The sequence below is a fragment of the Labrus mixtus genome, chromosome 23 (genome assembly GCF_963584025.1).
Source record: "Labrus mixtus chromosome 23, fLabMix1.1, whole genome shotgun sequence".
NCBI lineage: Eukaryota > Metazoa > Chordata > Actinopteri > Labriformes > Labridae > Labrus > Labrus mixtus.
Genome location: NC_083634.1, coordinates 5,215,183 through 5,233,984, shown reverse-complemented (window position 1 = coordinate 5,233,984; position 18,802 = coordinate 5,215,183). Strand labels below are relative to the sequence as shown.

The 18,802-nt window shown below is 41.6% G+C and overlaps 1 protein-coding gene across 1 annotated transcript in view; it reads right to left on the bottom strand.

The window, feature by feature from the left end:
- Window positions 1–18,802, bottom strand: part of ank2b (ankyrin 2b, neuronal) — a 192,932-nt gene that overhangs the window by 64,248 nt on the left and 109,882 nt on the right. The window contains exons 2-4 of the mRNA XM_061031352.1: window positions 7,738–7,839; window positions 2,370–2,468; window positions 632–730 (exon numbers count right to left, since the gene is read on the bottom strand). Of these exons, the coding sequence (XP_060887335.1) occupies window positions 632–730; window positions 2,370–2,468; window positions 7,738–7,839 (300 nt within the window). The remainder of the gene's footprint in view (window positions 1–631; window positions 731–2,369; window positions 2,469–7,737; window positions 7,840–18,802) is intronic.

Genomic DNA, 18,802 nt, shown 5'->3' with positions numbered 1-18,802 from the left:
CCGACTTCGATCCGACCAAACTGCTGGAAGAAACCACCCTGGGCCCTCTCTGTTCATCAACATGTGTTAAAGACCACAGGCAGACCTGATGGATCCTCTGAAACAGTTCGGGTGGAAGAGCAGGTCCTGGTTCAGGACGATTAATGTGCGCAGCGCCTTTTCCTGAACTGTCTTGATAAGCGGCTTCATGGACTCCAGTAGATCTACATATCATTTCTGAGCTGCAGTTGCGCCTCATTTTCAAACTGTATTGTTGACTACAGTGATGCAAACAATTTGAAAACCGACATCCAGAGCCAACATCAATCAGTGTCGTTGTCTGTCAATATTGAATTTGGAAATCATCTTTGGAGCAGCCAGAGCCAGGCAGGACTCAACGACTCGTTGTTAGGGTTTTTCTTGCAAGAAATTTTGACCAATCAGAGAGCATTTTCCTCACGGACCACACATTTTGGTCCGCTAGTAAATGTCCCCATGTAAACACAGACCAAACTTGTGCAACAATGGAACAAATTGGTCCATGATTCAGACCAGAGCAAACAAACTAAAGGTGTGAAAACACCCTTAGAATTAACTGATATAAAGACTGAAAGCATCAAACAGCTTCAGCACCTGAGGGCAAGTGACTCACCTGGGACTGTGCGTTGATGTCAGCTCCTCGTTTCACCAGGGTCTTTACCACTTCAGCCTGACCGGCTAGAGAGGCTATGTGAAGAGCTGTGTTTCCTTTCTGGAGGAAGAGAAAACACAGAAGCACACTGAGAAAATGCATTTCTTTACAAAACAACAAAAAAAGATGCCACACTTCATGTCAGAAGTGTTCCCAAGTGATCCCACTCAGTGATGATACCTGCAGTGAAGTTGATAGATGATCTGCAATAATGACTAGCTCTGACAAATATCTAGGAGAATGATTACCAATCTAAAATTGTGGTTGCAAGTAGAATCTCAAATCTGTGCTTCAGATAATCTTATGTTTGATTCCTCTGATCATCTTTCATAGTATGTACCCAGTTACCAGGCCACAACAACTTGTGAATGAGCTCTTATGAAATAATCTAGATTTGTTCTTCAAGGATTGAGTCTAGTGTGTAATTAATTTAAACCCATAGTAACTTGTAAACTGATGAACTACTCATATGACATCTTTCCTCGTTCCTAAATTGTTTGAACAGTTTAATTCTCCAATCAAAAATGCACTCTTAAATTACCAGGTATATCAAAGCTCTTCTGTTGTAATGGTTGTGAAGTTTATAGCAACACCAGAAATTGCCCCCACATCAGAAACTTTTTTTCCCTTAATTAGATCGGACAGCTGATGAGAGACAGGAGACGTTGGGAGGAGAGAGTGGGGAGATGACTTGCAGCAAAGGCCTGAGGTCGGACTCAATCCTCAGTACAAGGGGCGTAACATAACCACAAGGCTATTGGCACCCAAAGAAACTTGATCAGAAATTAGTCTGGACTGCTCAGCATTGCTCAAGAATCAGCCCCCCCCCCATGTTTACCACTCTACTATCCACATATCACTTTTCTGTAGTGCGACACCCTCTCCTCAACATCGTCTGTAGAAGCTTGTTTCCTCAATGACTGATGTCAAGCTTAAACTTTATTTATTTTGGGGCAACGGTATTCGAGTGGTAAGTTAGCACATCCCATGTACTGAGGCTACAGTCCTCGAAAACAGGTAGTCGGGGTTTAAATCAAACCTCTGACTCCTTTCCTGCATGTCAGCCCCCATTCTCTCTCTCCCTGGTTTCGGAGTCTATTCACCATCCTAACTCTTTAATAAAGGCATATTACCAAATTATGTCAAAATTGAGAAATGAAGTGTCGCTCTTTTCTTCTTCTTCATTTAGCATCCATTTATACAGGATGATTTTGCTGCAAACACACAATAAAAAGTCAACTCCCACACCTGAGTGACCAACTTAACTCTAAAGACAAAAAGCAAACAAAGAGTCCAGAGAGCTGTGAATCTCCCCCTTTTTGTTCCTGGCTGAGAGGTGGAGCGAAAAACTTTTTGCAATCAGGCTGCATTGCGGGATTGTTAGCGTTGTTAGCATTAGCACATGCCTTGGACAATTCCGCTTCATTCTATTATTGGAATTATATCAGAATAGTCATTTTCAATAATACTTACATAAATAATGACTACATGGCAAAGGAGAGGAGTCTCAGTGATACGTTTTCCACCAAGAGCCTCAAGTGTTTTTTTTTTTTTTTTTAATCTTGTAACGTTTGTAAAGTAACTATATTTACAATAAAAGAAAAAAAGATCTCTGGTTAACTTATTATACCAAATGTTATGAGCTGTGCGGCGCTTCAACATAAAGGGTTTCCAGTTACTTCCTGTCGAGGTAACCTACCTTTGTTGCTGAATCCACTGCTGCCCCTCTATCCAGGAGCTCCTGGACCAGGTCCAAGTGTCCCTCCTTTGCTGCCAGGTGAAGAGCATTGAGACCATTCTGGGGGGGGGGGGAAGTAAAAAAATGTGAGGTCATTAAAAAGTACGACAACCTAAAAATCAACAAGAAACAAACCCAGAGATTACCTCTTCATCATCCATAACTAACCGGACCTGCCTTCACTCCCTTCACTCTTAAATGTGGAGTCACAGACTGAAATATCAAAGCTAGCTATCACAGTCATGTTAGAAGTTGTGCCATGTTATGCTGCTGTGGAGCAGAGCCAGTCCTGGGGATGAAGATATAAATAGTTGTATGTGTGTGTGCGTGCAGGTCAAGAAACCTCCTTTTATTTTACAATCTAAGGAGTTGTTATCATCCATATGATTCAAATATCAATGTCGTTAGACCCGATGTGTGATCACAAAGACAACACATCAATATGGGGGTTTCTAGTTTAATTTATAAATCCCTCTTGTCCTCTATAAATATCTGGTTGGGACTGTTGAGTGTCATGTGCTGCTCAGTTGGCAGGGAGGAGGTGTGACCGGTTTGATCAGCTGAGAGGTGACTCAAAACACCAAGTGAGAGTAGAAGATCAGAATCTAGTGGACTGCAACTCAAACATAGGCACTAAGAGGAAAGGCTGAACCATATATCGTTTTAACAATACGATGTGTGCGTGAGCAGCAGACACATTGCAGGACACGAAGCTCGTCGTGCTGCCACATTTCTGCCAGTTTTATGGTTTTCATGAATAATTCACAATATGAGTCTGTCTGACATCACCTTCAGCGGTCACAGAACTGACTGTTGTGCATGCAGTCAGTGTGTCCCTGCATGTAAAATGTAACACACAGAAGACACTGCTGCTGTCACAAACCCCGGTCATGGTGCTGGAGGCAGATGCTCATTGACGCAAGTTGAATCTAAATGAGTGTACACCTGATATCTGCACCACCGACTCTTCAATGCTGTGGCCAAATATGCAGGCCATTAAAGAACGTTAGCAGATCGGATGTGCCTCTGTTTGTTTACGTGCAGAGCACCCGGTGAAGTGAGACACTGACAGCCCAAGATGGTGAGCTTTCGTTTAATCTTCGAGAAGTCACTGCAGAAAAAGAAATGCATACTCTAGATTTTTTAATACAGATCCAGCTTAACATGCAACACAACCTTTTAAAAAGAAGTTAAGATTTTGTAAGCTGAATGGCTGGAAACAACATCTTTACCTTTCTTTAGTTCTGAGCACAACAATTCAGAGAAAAAAAAAATCAGAGTCAGTAGCGGGTGAATGCTAGCTAGTCTCTGTCTTTGGGTCCTCTGGTTCTGCTTATGTTTTGCAAAGGATTTATTCAAGCGTTTTTAAGCGTTTCTCCTTTAAAGTCTTTAAGCAGAGGGACGGAGGTGAATTTGAGGTTAGCTACCCCCTCTCCTCTTCCAGATGACCCAGCTCTGATTCAATAACCCTTTCAGCAGCACCAGCTTTACAATGCGGTTTAAAAAGAGCCGCTGAGTCGATAAGTAATTTCCTCCGTGACTGCCTATCCTGCATCACGCAGCACCCTGAGGCCGTTTGGTCGCACTGGACTCCTGGGGTCCCTACAGAGGCTCCCTGTGGGATCCCAAAGAGCGTGAGTGCTCTTCCTAAAAATAATCTGACTGTTCTCCAGTGTGTGTGGCCCGGAGGTTAGCTGCAGCTGGCAGGAGGCATCTGTTTGGTAGCAGAGCTTAATATGTAGTCCAGCTGAGTTCTGCTGTTTTTGGATCAGTTGACATGTTCATGCACCAGCAGGCCTCATTAAACCCAGAGTTAAACCCAAATGTACTACATAATGAACACTCACTACTGTTCATCTGAAGGCTGAGTGATGATACTCTGTATTTTTGTAGACTTTAAACTGATTAATAATCAGACTTGTATACAGTTCCTTTATCCCAAACTTCAAATGTGCTGTAATTTATGAATTAACGTTTCCTCTGTATGTCAAACAACATTTCTGTTTTCTTTGTTGTACACACTGAACATAATACACTGCCTCCAGGCCTGCCTAAACCCTGAGGTGCTGAATTCATCCAACGTCCAACGTGCCCCTCCATCACCTCCAGGAAACCAATCACCACTTCATCATGCACCATGCCATTGTCAGCCCACTCCTCCATCCATAATATCTGTTACCTCATTCTGTCAGCCCACATGAGCTCAGTCACTGAGGAGAAGGTTCCCAATGATACGTTAGATCTATAACACCGGCAATTTTTAAAGCAATGCAAATGTGATGCAGAGAAAATCTCATTTAGCAGGGTTGGCGTCGTCTCAGGGGAGCGAGGCGGTTATGGCTAATCAGAGTACATACCAGCTCCCCAGTGTTTTATGTTATCCAGAAATAATTAACATCAGTGCAAAGTAAAACACTGATGCCCATTAGTATCTTTGAATAAAGTCTCTCTCATTTTTCAAGGAAATTATGAGGATTATCAACAATTAGCATGCTGCTGAATAATATCTGCTGCTCTTTTTCTTCTTCATTAAATGAGGTAAACTCCGTCCTCCCTAATTGATCAGCTTCCTGCATGTCATCCAAAGATAATGGAGCAAAATTATCCCATTATCCAGCCTCGTTGGGAGAGAAGAAAAAACAAAATATATTATATAACCTGCCTAAATAATCATCATGTTGGCAATAACAATCATCTCAAACTGATGTACATTTGTACAGTTCCAGAGGTGACAGAGCGACATAAGCTTTACACATGAAGTTGGAGCCAGGTTTGTGGAAACTTCTAGCCCAGTTTTGGTCTCAACCACTTCCTGAGAAAATAATCAGTTTTTTCAATGCTAAGACCTCCACTATGTCTACCGGCTGGTTTCAAACTGTGTCTGTCTGCTTATATGAGACAAAGAATGTGACTGTAAATCACAGCAAACTTGTTATTCACAGAAGAAATTTATTTCACTTTTCTGGTAAAGTTGATGTCCCAGATGGGGGGTCTCAGATACTGTGTCAAGCATTTCATATTACAGCCTGTTGCACCTAAGCCAGCTACTGCGGGAAACACTGACATGATGTGTTTGAATTTGAACAATATTTGAGGTATGAAGTATATTAACAAGCTATTTATCCCCCCAAACTTCAGTGGGGGGGACAGTTGACAACTTTTGCAAGACAGGAATGTATTGTGAATCACATAGCAAACGTTGTGTTGACCTGAACCTAAAACCTGTATTTGCCAGGGATATGAAGTTGATGCTGCTTTTATGACTTGAGTTCAATATGGCGCCAATGAAAAATCACTGGATGTTTTCTGGTTTCAGTTTGTAGTGCAAGTAGTATCATCCACTCAAGTTTCAGCTGGGTTTTTACTGTGTGCAGGAAAACAGCAACAGATGCAATCCGCCATAAATCAAAAAGAGGATGAGACAGGTTACTAAAAGCTCGACAATTAACTAGTTGGACCATCGCTAGCACTCCATCACAGTAATGGAGTCATCGAGCTCTCCAGTGGTTTGACGTGTGCAGCTCTGACTGATGTTCTCTACTTTTCTGACAATGTGAGTGATATGTTTGAACATCATGCAGTGTGTGTGTGTGTGTGTGTGTGTGTGTGCGCGCGCGCGTGTTTTTTCAGGGTCAAACATCAATAACCACCTGACTTTCCATGTCAAGAGGGTCCAGTTCAGTGTTACAAACAGACCCTTTTTTTTTGAGTAACGGTTCATTTCTCATTCTTGCGCCCACCCTGCAACAACACTGGTAATCATCATTGATCATTTCAGTTAACTCTGAGATCTTCTATCACAATTTTGCATATATGTCATGCTCATACAAACATGATTTTTGTCAGGACTGTGATATACTCCAAAATCAACTACACCTGTCACTAAGGGTTAAAGCAACAATATGTAGGAATTTGGAAAAAGGTCCCTGAGTGCAACTGCACTGCCGTAAGACACACAGAGCGCTGTTATGCCTACCCCTCTTACACAGCCTGCATCTGTTGACAAGCTGACAACGACGCTGTGAGAAGCTGAGAACAATGTTGACTGACAAGATACAGTTATGCTACCGGATTAAGAGTATATGTGTAGTAAGAGTATATGTGTGTGTATTCAACTGTTGTCATGATATCCATGGGCTGCCAAAGTTACATAGTTCAGTAAACAGCCGATCAGGTAGCATTGTGGATGGCAGGGATGCTACCCCCCTAGTTAATGGACTTTTAACACTACTATTCTAAGGTGATCAAGTTACATTGTGTTGCTATAAGTTTAAATCAGTAACATGATTTAGTGTGGGATTCAACTGGTTGGCTCTTTTGCTAGCCATTTCAAATCCTGCTTAGACAGTTTAGACAGAAAAACAGCGTGAGAGAAACATGTATAAACTCAAGAACTTCAAATATCTTCAATAGCCTGAAGACTGATGATGAAAGCCAACATCGTTCCCACTACAACAGCTGATAACAAATAAAGTCTCCACACACCGCTGCAGAGTCGTCAGCAAATCTTACATTTCCACTCCATGTGACTTCTGTTTACCAGGATGGTCGTTATGACTGTTACCAGGCTGGGACCCCCCTCCCCCTCCCCCTCCCCCTCCCCCTCATTCATGGCTGGAATGCTAATAGGTCTTAGAGGAGACTAGATAATGATGAGGCCTAAATAAAGATCTAACACAGTCCTCTCCCCTGCAGGAATGTCGAATGGAGAACCACATTCATAATAAAAGTAATAGATGGACAACAGGAGCATATTAGCACCTGTTTGAATAATGAATCCTGTGGATGTTATGCAACACAGTAAAGAGAGCAATAGACTAACATAACCTGTGAGTTTAGGCTGAACTATTATGCTGATGCACATTTTCAAACTCACATTTAGTGTTACTAATACTGGATGCAAAAACTAAACGTGGGCAAAGTTTCAGATCATGAGGAAAACGTATGTTGGAGTAATCCCAGGATAAGTCTGCAGAGGGCGCTAAACAGCTTATCCTGCAAATCACGCGAAAGTTCCCCGATATGAAACCAAGAATCTTCACACAGAAAGATAGTTTCAACCTTAATTCTCTCTGGGAGACCCCAACAACAGACTGCGTCTTGTATACAAGTGAGATTTATATTCTGGATTTTACACGAACATTTTACATGAACGAGGGCAACAGACTCTGGGATATTGGTCTGGTCTTGTTTGTCTTGCTGCATTGTTTTTGATGTTTTGTGCTTCATATTGTCAACCCCCACTTCCAACAAAAAGTGTTATTTTTCCTATTGTGCAGCCATAAAGAGTGTGAGAGCTGTGACGGTCCTCATGTTTTGTTTCTCTTACCTGATTGCAGGTGCTGATGTCCACTCCTCCTTTCAGATATTCCAAAACCTTGTCTATGTTTCCTGCCCTCGCTGCTCGCAGGAAACTGGTGTTACTGTCCGACTGGAAGAGAAAAAGGAGAAGTACATTTTTATAATCTGTCTACAAAACGTCAAACATTCTTTCCCAAAAATCCTTTTCTGAAAAATCCAATGAACATGAACATTACTGTCAATGTATGCAGCTTTATGGAGACATGTTTGAGTTTAAAGGAGTAATTATATTCTTAAAAGGGCTTAATTTGAACACCACAATAAATCATCATCTGCAGTAATTGTGCAGTCATAATAAGAAATGTTTTTGGTTCCCTGATGCACAATAATGTGTGTGTCCGAGCTTTGTCCCCTGTCTGTTTTTGGATGCTGACTGAGCTGCATTTGGAAGCAGACCAGAGCTCTAAGGAGGCGCAATGATTCAGCATTTTTCCTCTTCACTAAAGCGAAATCCTGGCTTGCTCACAACGTGTTCAGAGCTCCCAGCGCTTTGCTCGTCCTGCAGAAAAAAAAACACTGTGATGCTTATTTTTACTGCATTCAAGCTGCGCTACTCCATCCACAGGGAGGTCAAAGGTCTGATACACAAATACTGTAGCACCATATCATAATCGTGGTGAATCGCTGCCCTGCTGGTCGACACTTTAGCAGCTGCTCTGTTTGTTTTAAGCCGAGGGATGGTCTAATATTAGCGTCAAGGTCATAGTTTACCTTAAATCTTCACAAGTAAGCTTTTTCAGTGTTGACAGACATTAGAGGCAACGTGCAAACTGCCTGCAGAGACCAGAGGACTGTTTTGCAGAACTGATGATGTGTAACCGAGCAGTGACTCTGCGGCACTGATGTCTCCTTCAGACACGTACAAACAGTGCAGGTGTGATGTTTCTGGATGACCTGCAGTCAGCGGCTGTCTGGCTGCTGCAGAGAACTGCACTGCATCAGACTCACTGCTGCTGGAGTTTTCTGCAACTCTGTCACAAGATCAAGATCAACTCGAAGGACAGCACGTATGTTCATGTTTGGTCAAATGTAAGCCCACCATGTGTACATGAAGACATTTTTTCTGGTTTACAGTAAACAGTTGACAACTTTTGCAAATATTTTAAAAAGGCAGACATGAAGCTGGTTTGAAAAAGGAAACCCTGACCTTTGTTTTATGCAGTTCCCCTTTTCAACCCCTTTGTTGCCCATGTGATAAATAGTCAACACCCCCAAAAAATAACTAAAAAAAAAAGTAAGAAAGAAGCTCTACAGAATCCTTGTTGGTGTGTTAGAGGAAGCTCTGACACCTGAGATTCACTGAACCTTTGATTTGGCTAAAGACGTATTTATCTTTGGACAAAATGAGCAGATTTGCATGGCAGCGCTACAATAAAAGGAGGCCCAGGGGCAGCTCGGAGACCCTTCCAAACTTATTGTTATAATTAATTTGAACATTATTTTAATAGGGAATACAATCATACTGCAACATAACAATAACTTAAGGTTTTGGTTGGACAAGGCTAGCAGTTTCCCCTTGTTTCCAGTCTTTGTGCTAAGCTAGGCTAAACTTTCTCTTTTGCATGCAGAGAAATGCATCCAACATCAGTCTTTTAAATCTCATTCTGGCTCCTTTCTAGTCAAATTTTTCTATCACACTTTAAGGTCTGATTCCTTGAACTGGAAGAACTGAGGTCACAGCTGTAAAGGGCGATAAACACTGGCAGCGTCTCTGCAAATTACAAGTTTACACGGATCATAACCGCAAATGTCACCGCTGTGCTTCATGGTAGTGACACGCATCAACTCTTGAAAAAATAACACATATCACTTTTTGTCCTGTGTTTAGCACATGTCAGGAACTGGAAATACCCTTCACCAAACAAAGTGTGGGAGTGGCAATGGAGAAGGCCCTGTCCCCACAGGATTGATTGGTTAGTCCTGCAGAATGGGGGGGGGGGGGGGGGGGGGGGGGGGGGAGAGAGTCCTGGGAAACTGGTTCCTACAGCATCATACATGTTCTTACAGTGTTAGCTTTGTTTTCTAACTGTGCCGCACAAAGCAGCCATTACCATCATAAAGCCTGTCTGATGATATCCTTATATTCCCTCCAGAGAGTCACACATTATGCAAGACCTTGACCTCATCAACCTCCCTGCGACTGGCTGGTTGCCATGGTAACACTTTGACCATCACGATTCGCAGACAAGTGGGTCTTTTGAATGAAAAGTACACTGATCGTTAGAGAGAAAGGATGAATTGTTGCAGCCGTCGTCCCACAGGAATAGTTTCATAACTCCTGGTTTTTAAGAAGCTTAGTCAGTCCGTCACTCACTTTGATTGGACGAATGATTTCACTTTAGAAAAACAGCTTTATGAACGCACACAGTTACATGAAGGTCATGTCAGGGATGAATCTGCAATATAACATGTAAAGGAATAAAAATATAAAGAAAATAAAGGAAGCTGAGTCAAGAAAGAAGGACACAGATTTTCTGCTTCTTTCTCCACTTTTAAACATTTCTAAGATGAAAACAGGTAGTCTGAGGGAGATGTTATATCGTTTTAAACATTTGCTTTGTTTTCACTTATTTGGGTCTTAACGACAAACCTATCAAAACTTTCGTAATTGCTCCTGCACATAACCTCAGCCTCAAAACAAGCTGACCAGGCTGCATCTGTACCCTGTCATCTTTCGGGGCATTTTTTAACCAGATCAAAGTAAGTCCCCAAGATGTGCTTTTCATTCGTATTGCAGACTCATAGTAGTATTGAGAGCATTTTAACTACCCAACACAACTCATGTCTAATAGGTAAGATCTTTCATAAGAGGGTAAGATGCCCAACCAAAACAGACAGTTTCATACTTTAAGGGTGCCTGACTTTATTGACAAAAACTGTCAATTTAACCTGTAGATCACGGTGATGACTGGTCGGATGATGCCATCATTGCGATGGATTTGTATGGACATCAAGGCGCACAATAACTCACTCAAAATAGCTGTCATGGCATCAGGAGGCAAGACAATCACGTCTTCTGTGACGTAAAATCCCTATTTTTCTAAACTGCGTTGGTAGCTTTGAATAAAGAAAATGTAATCACTGACTTAAGTGTTTGTGTTCTTTGTTTAACACATTTATAATATTGGATCCACTCAACGCTATCACACAATAGCATGAACAAACAACCAGACTAGACAGACTAGGACAGGGGTAGATCAGCAACTCCCTTGTGCTGTGAGGTAAGATGATTGCTTTTGTCAACGGAGTCTGGTGGCTTTTGAAAGAGAGTGAGGGCATTTTTCAGATCAAAATAGCCTCTCACTTTTTAACAAAAAGGTATATCGCTGAAAGGGTTTGGCTGTTCTCACCCTGTCTTTTTTCTTCTTCTCTTTAATGCTGGGTGGAAGCTAGCGTTTAAGGAGCATTTGTGCCCCTCTTGCCCCAATGTTTGGGTGGTTTAATTACATGTTTAAATCTATCAAACTTGTATCCAACATTTGTTAATTATCGTTATCGCCCAGTCCTAGATGTTTTCAGTTTATTTTATGTGACCCTGTCAGTGGCAAATCAAATTCAGCCATCAAAGCCCATATCCATGGTTTTAAAGTCATTTTCTGTGGCAATTCTACTAATAAAATTGGACCTATAAGTCATTTAGGCCCCAAAATAATTTAGAAAAAAACAAAACAGAATTCCTCTTTGGGTAAAATGAAAAACAAAAACTCCCAAAAAAAACTCCTACAGTATATCACTGTCTGGGTCATATCTGCTTGTATTTGTTTACGTCTTGCTTTATAACAATCTATCCCTGCTTCTGTTTGAGGTCGTGTCTAGACACGTCACTTCATGACTCAATCAAACCTGCCAAGCGTGACAAAGCACAGTCCTACAGCTCCTCCACCGACACATTACATCAAACATTCATTTACAAAGTCGACATCATCATCCGAGGAGAGAGAGGGGCTTTATCAATAATGCAAACCAGTCCCCCCTAACCCCTGCACACACACACACACACACACACACACACACACACACACACACACACACACACACACACAGAAACACCAGTGCCCACGCTGGGAGCATCCTCCGCTCCCATTTACCACCAAGACAAGCACAACCCCTTTCTTGATGTAACCATGACAACAAGAATGTCTGTCAGTGGAACTAGCAAAGTAAGCACAGCAAGCATGAAGGTGTTATTTCCTTTTGATCTGTCTGTTAAAACAGCAGTGCACCATACCATCAGGGTTATATTCTCAGATGTCGGATTAACTTTTAAGAGACTTTTTATAGACCAGACAGGAACACAAACATAGACGAATGCTAATTCCCTTTCTCCAACCCAGCATTTACCGATTCTTAAGCAACAAGCCTGACAGACAATTTTAACTTTTCTCTGTAGCTTGTTTGCTAATGCACTTTTTGGCAAGTTAGCCACATTTTACTAGCAAGTTCTAGCTTCACACAATAACTTATATTCATCCCAAGTTTGATTATTTAACCATAAACGGTGTACAAAAAGATGGACGACATGACGGCTCTCTGAAAGTGAAGCCAAAACATTTGGAACTGATTGGCTACAGTAAAGGTCATAAGCCCCGCCTCCTCCATGAGAACAGATGGTACATAGATCAAACTCTAAAATCAAAATACATGTCAAATAAATGTTTTCTCAAACCTGGTTTCTGTTGTTAAAGTCAGTTCTTATGCTGATTAATGTCTTAGTATTCATCACTGCGCAGTTCAGTTCTGATTAGTTGTTTAATTATATAAAAGGAAGAGTGGTGAGAGAAAAGGTATGAACAATAACACAAGAGTCACTCAACGTTCCATAACCGTGAGCGTCTGCTTCAAACCAAGCGGCAACCTCCGGTGTGGAAAAATGAAGCTAATGCAGAATTACAAAATCCTTCAATTCTTTAAGTGTCCACTTGAGGCTGGCTGCAGAAGCACAGGAAGTCACATACACACCCATTCAAAAAAGCCAGTTTTTACAGCAGAAATGTACATGTTTACATCCTGGTTCAAAAATCCCCGCCCCAGCTCCATCTCTCAGGCTGTCGTTGGGTTTACTGAAAGTTAGGTTGAGAAAGCATTTCCAGTATGGCCACCGCTATCGATAGGACTCCAGCACCCCCTGCAGGAACAGATGGGTGATGTCACTCAGGCTTCCTCCATTAATATGTACAGTCTATTCTCCAAACGACAAATGAAGCTTTCACACTGACTAGTTTTGTAGTCAAGACCACACTAACCGAGACCAAGACATACCCGAGACCGGAGAGCTCCGAGACCCAGACAAGACCAAGGCATTTAGGGATCAAGACCGAGCCGAGACCAAGGCAGGGCGAGACCGAGACAAGCCCAAGACCATAAATATAATTGAAAAATCATTATCTTTTGTGCAGGAGGCGTGTCACTCAGACCGTAACACCTGGAAGGTTGCAGCCATAACCAGGGGATAAAAATCTAACTACGAATGATTTGAAGTAATTTGTTCTTTTAAATAAGGGGTGTTTTCCTTCTAATCACAACAAGGACTTGGAAAAATAGCCAATCAATGGTGGTCTTGACCGGTCTTGATTTAAAATCCGAAGCCCGTCCAGTCTGAGACCCGGACAAGATCAAGTAAAAATGCTTTCGATTTCGAGATGAGGCAGAGACCTTTAAAGAGTACTACAACACTGTAGACTAAATCTATTTTCAAAAGTGATAATGTGTCTTAAAGCACACAAATGGTTAGCCCTTGCTCCCATCACTTCTACCAAATAACTTTAAGGTAGGTCTATTTTATCGCTCAATAGTTTGTGGTGATGTATTCCAAAGGTAACCATTTCTAACAGTTGTGAAAGACGTCTGGCCAACATGAGAGCAGGAATAAGACACTGATAGATGTGTCCTTGTTTGTCTGATTGAAGGAGCACATTCTGATCCTAGCTGTCAGGACAGAATAACACTATCTGTGTTTACTAGCAACAGCACTTCTCCCTTCGGTGCCGGCTCCGTTTGTGAGTGTGTTTCTGATACTAAAAGCTCCTTTGGGTTGCCGTGCACAGATTAATCCATGAACACACCCGCAGTTTAAAGATTATGACAGCACTTCAATCAAGGCATCCAATAGCCATAAGAGCTACAAAAAACAACATGTAGAAAAATAAAACACTATAAATAGGTTTTCACCCCACAGCATTACCAGTGATATGATCAAATCCTTCAGGAGACTTTTCTTTTCCACTAAAAGTGCATTTTTTTATACGGCATTACCCATGTACTTGTAAGCTAATTTTGACACATCAGCAGCCAATTTAGACAATCAGAGAAAAACCTTGAATCTTATATCCTGTAGGAGGTCAGGTTAAGTAACAAAAACACTGATAAAGTCTGTTTTAGCTGGTTGCTAGGAGCCACGGCATGAAAAACATAGGACTTCCTACGTAGGACATCAAGATTTTTGTACCATGTTAAACAAAAAGGTCAACATTGACTTTGTATTCCAAGTCAAACATTCATTGACTTATCTAAACTTTAAAAAGAACTCTGGAGGCCTGCACAAAAAAAATCAGACATTTTCAACGTTACCAAATGGTTACCAGAAAGGAAGAACACCTTAAAAAAGAAGCTTAAGGGTAGCTCGAAAAAGCAGCTTAAAGTGAAGTGAAGCTGCCAATAGATACCTTGAAATTGACTATGCAAGGAAACCTTCAAGAAGCAATATTTTACTCTGACACCTAGCATTTTACCCTTCCCCCTCCTCACTACAGTCGATGTGTACGCAGGTTGCCATGTCGTGGACACTGAAGCTTCAGTGTTTAGCCAGCTCTGCATCGGTCTGTAAAACTTTATGCGTTCAACCTATCTCCATCTTATTAGAAACATGCAGAGGCTTTTTATATCCGGTAGAATCAGAAATATCTGAACCAATGTGCTTGCCAGCTTCCATCGCTGCAACACCTGTTGGTATGCTGTTTGCCTGGCAAACCAAGAGTCATCTGTGTGGGGGTGACTTAAAACCGCCTACCTTCTCTGATAAAAAACAACTGCAGACCATTCAGGATCTAAACTTAGGAGGACATACTGGCTGCATTGGACGTTTAAGATCAGAGACATATGGGTACCTTTAAACGAATACAAGAGGATTCTAGTACACAGACTTTCAACAGTACTTCATACAAAGGCTAAATAGCAACTGTACAGATAGTGATACCAAAGGCTTCCTTGATACAACACAAAAGGGTACATAGAAACAGTTTCTAAATGCTACCTTGAAACAGCATCTTAAGGGTTTCTTGAAGCTGACAATAATGGGACAATTAAAACAAACAATTACTGCTACCATAAAACAGGCACTTCAAAACAGAAAAAAACTACTTTGCGTGTCCATATGAAAAGCAAAAGGGAACTTTGTCCATCTACTAACACTTGAAAATTAGTTGAATGTTTGTAAGTTAAACAGACAGAAACAGACCATTCATTGAGCTCAACCCGACATAACTAGGACTAAAGGAAGATCCTGGTGTATACTCATCACAAGCACCCTCCCTGTGTTGTCATTCCCTTTATTGATATTCTGATCGATGTCAGCTGACCTGCATACGTTTAATCCAGCCTTCAAAGAAGACTTGCAAATGGCCTCGGGCTGTTCCCAGCCAATCAGAGCTGTCCCTGTGGACCTATCAGCATACAGTACATCAGTAATGGACCAGGAGGATCGTTAGTTAGCGATAAATAAAGATAGCTGGGGGTTTGATAAAACTGCTCCAGTGCAGCTGTGTGTACTGTCAGGTCTTCTAAACATAAACAGTAAAAAATATTATGTAACAAATATTAAGTATTTTTATCTGACAGAGAACAGACACAAAGACACAATCATCTGTCCTTTGGTACGACTTAATGATAAAGCAGACATCTAAAGTATGAACTATACTTAAAAGCTTAGTAAGGAGCAAAAGGGAAATTTTGTTGGGGTTGAATGTGGCAATGCTATTTTTTATATTACAATGGGCTGTGTCCCAGTGGTAGTCGGTCGTCTCTCAACCATAGGTCAGGGGTTTGATCCCCAGCTCCTTCAGCCACATGTCCAATGTGTCCTTGGGCAAGACACTTACTGTGAACAGGTGTAAATTAATACTGATGGACACTTTACACAGCAACCTCTACCATCAGGGTGTGAATGTGTAGGTGTGACCTGCGGTGTAAAAGTGCGTTGAGTAGTCACAAGACTAGAAGGCGCTACACAAGCTCTAGTCAATTTACCAAAACTTAAATAAAAATAGTAAGAAATGCATCTTGAATAACTCCCCTCTTAATGTGCCTTTAATTACTATAACTTAAATGAAAGATGAAAACTTTAAAGTGGCACATGACAACTGTAGATCAGTGATAGAGGGGGGGCAAGGATCAAGGGTCAAGATGCAGCAGCCTCCAGAATAGACCGAGGCTGTGTCCTAATTCATGCACCACTCACTATGTCATGCACCTTAGAGAGTATTTGGTGGCAATATAGTTTTGTTTTTTTGGGATTCATGAACCCTATCTAGCAGACTCAAAGTTTTCCACAATGCATCTGAAGTAGTAGTGAACAGAGCAGGTTCTATTATGCATTGAAAGAAGGAAATAATTAGACTTCTAGAGTCTGATTCTTTGAAATCATGTAGTTATCTACATAAATCTAACCATACAGTATGTGAGCAGGAAGGAGTGAATGAGTTGATGACTTCAACCAAACCCCTCGCTTAATCATCAAGTGGTTTGGATGCTAATTTAGAGGAGATCCCAGCAGAATATCTACAACACAGACAGTAAATAGTGATTAGGAAAGTTACATTTTAAATCTGTTTCTCAGTTTTTCTTATCTGTGGAAGGGCAAAAAGGGCAAAAAAATTGCTGTGATGATAACAATAACAAAAACAAGCTAACATAACTGCATGCGTGACTCAAGTCCAGCTTTGTTTGCTGTGTCACAGACTTTCCTCATGTTTATCCTCACATCGTCTCTCTTTCATCCATCAGATAACAGAAGTTCAGCTGAATGGGGTTACTGCAGGCTGTCAGGTCACCACCAACACCTCCTCCTACACACGGACCAATTAGGGCCGTCTGGACCCTCCTATGTCAGCCACTGACTAACATCAGTCAAATATACAACACAACTTTTTAGGTCTTCAGGTTCAGAAGTTCAGGTGTCAAAAGATCTTATTAGCAGACGACCAGATACTTCCATTTGCTTTAGATGCTCTTTGAAATTTACTTTTATACCTGTGAATATCATTATCGCAATATTGAACAATTTAATCACACATTGCATGTTTTTTCAAATATAATGGAGGCCTAAAGGCAACATAATTCAGGGTTTTGGAGGGAAAATGTGCATTAACCAATATATTTCTGGCTCTAATATTTTATGTATATTGCACTTGCTCATTAACATTCAGCAGCAGACCTCATTTGTAATTTTTTCCCCCTCATATTCCCTGCAGCGGCGGCATGCTGCGAAAGTCATTACATCTCTTTTCAAATTAGCCACCAGAGTCCACATGCTGCTGTGCACGGACACTTTAGGAACAAAAATGTCACACCGGCCTTTAAAGGGAGAGGAGAGGTACCAACACCCCGCCCTGTCCCACACACACACAGACCAAAACACTAACACACACACAGGCTCCTCAAACAGCTTAAACACCTGAATCTTTTAAGTCCAAAGAACTTTACAGATGCTGTCACTGGAAAAAGAAGAATCTATCAGCTACATGCAAAGGTGTCTAATATGAGAAGTTGTGCATGCAAGTTTAGCAGCGTGTCATTTGCAGGTACTGTCATTCAAATGGAGAATAAAACAAAAATAGCTGAGGATTTAAAAGCAAGACCTGACACTTTCTTCCACTTGCCTCAAAGTTTCCGCTTAAAAGAACATCTGACTTTAAACCTTCCCATCTGCGAAATCCCCTAAAACACTCCTAAAAACAGCTCTGCAGGAGCATCCTGAAAGATTCTGCTGCACCTCCCTGCATGTCCGGTCTCTTACCAGCATCAATGGAGGCTGCACAGGAAAGTGTTCCTCACAGTAGTAGTCGGGCCAAGTGTTCTGGTCCAGGTTAGACAGACTCCCGTTGGTCCTCAGGCCCTTCTCTGAGCCACACACCTTACACATGGCAGCATTTCCCATGATGCAAGGTTTACAAGTATATCCTATTAGAACGTAAAGGATCTCTAATCACTCTGATAATCCACTTCCACTCCCTCCCCTCCCCCTAAATTCAAGGCTTCCATCCAGGGGGGGCGAACCCCTCGGTCCAGGCCAGTCCTCACTACTACCCCTCAGTCTCAGAGCTCCAGGACCGGTCTCACCACTCAACTAGAGTTGTGTGTCTTGTCACCAGCACAGTGCAAGCTCTGACCATTGACTGACACCCCCTCCCCACTCCCCCAACCCAAACTATTTTTACACCCACCAGCTCAGTTATGCATGCAGAGAGAGGGTGGTCTGCATATGGCAGTAGGCCAAAAAAGGAGGGGGGAGGGGCAACACAGACACACTAAGTATGGCATAATAAACAGCCTTTAAGAGCTAATAATTAGAGCTAATATGAAATGCAACATGCTGTCATAGGTATGATTAAATATCTGAAAACAAGGGCAAGACATGTTGAGCCTCTTGTGAACAAGATTTTAATGTTTTTATTCAAAAAAATACCATTATAGACAACTCTGACTGGACCACACACAGAGCTGTACAGTGCAACATATAGAGTATGCTGCAAGTACTGAAAGAAAATTGAAGAAAAATGGACATTGCTTTGAATGATTTTACCTTGTCGCACCGATTAGATGAGAGAAGTAGAGCTACTTGTGTGTGAGAGAGAGCTAGTTGTGTGTGTTTGTCAGGGTTGGAAATTAGCATCTGCTGCACACCAAATGCAGATATTTTTGGTAACCTTTTCAGTCTGGGTGAAGGCATTTAGGAAAAGGTCACATGGGTGCAGGTTACCTTTTCCCTAAATGCCTTCTCCCAGACTGAAAAGATATCCACATTTTTAACATGCATGCTT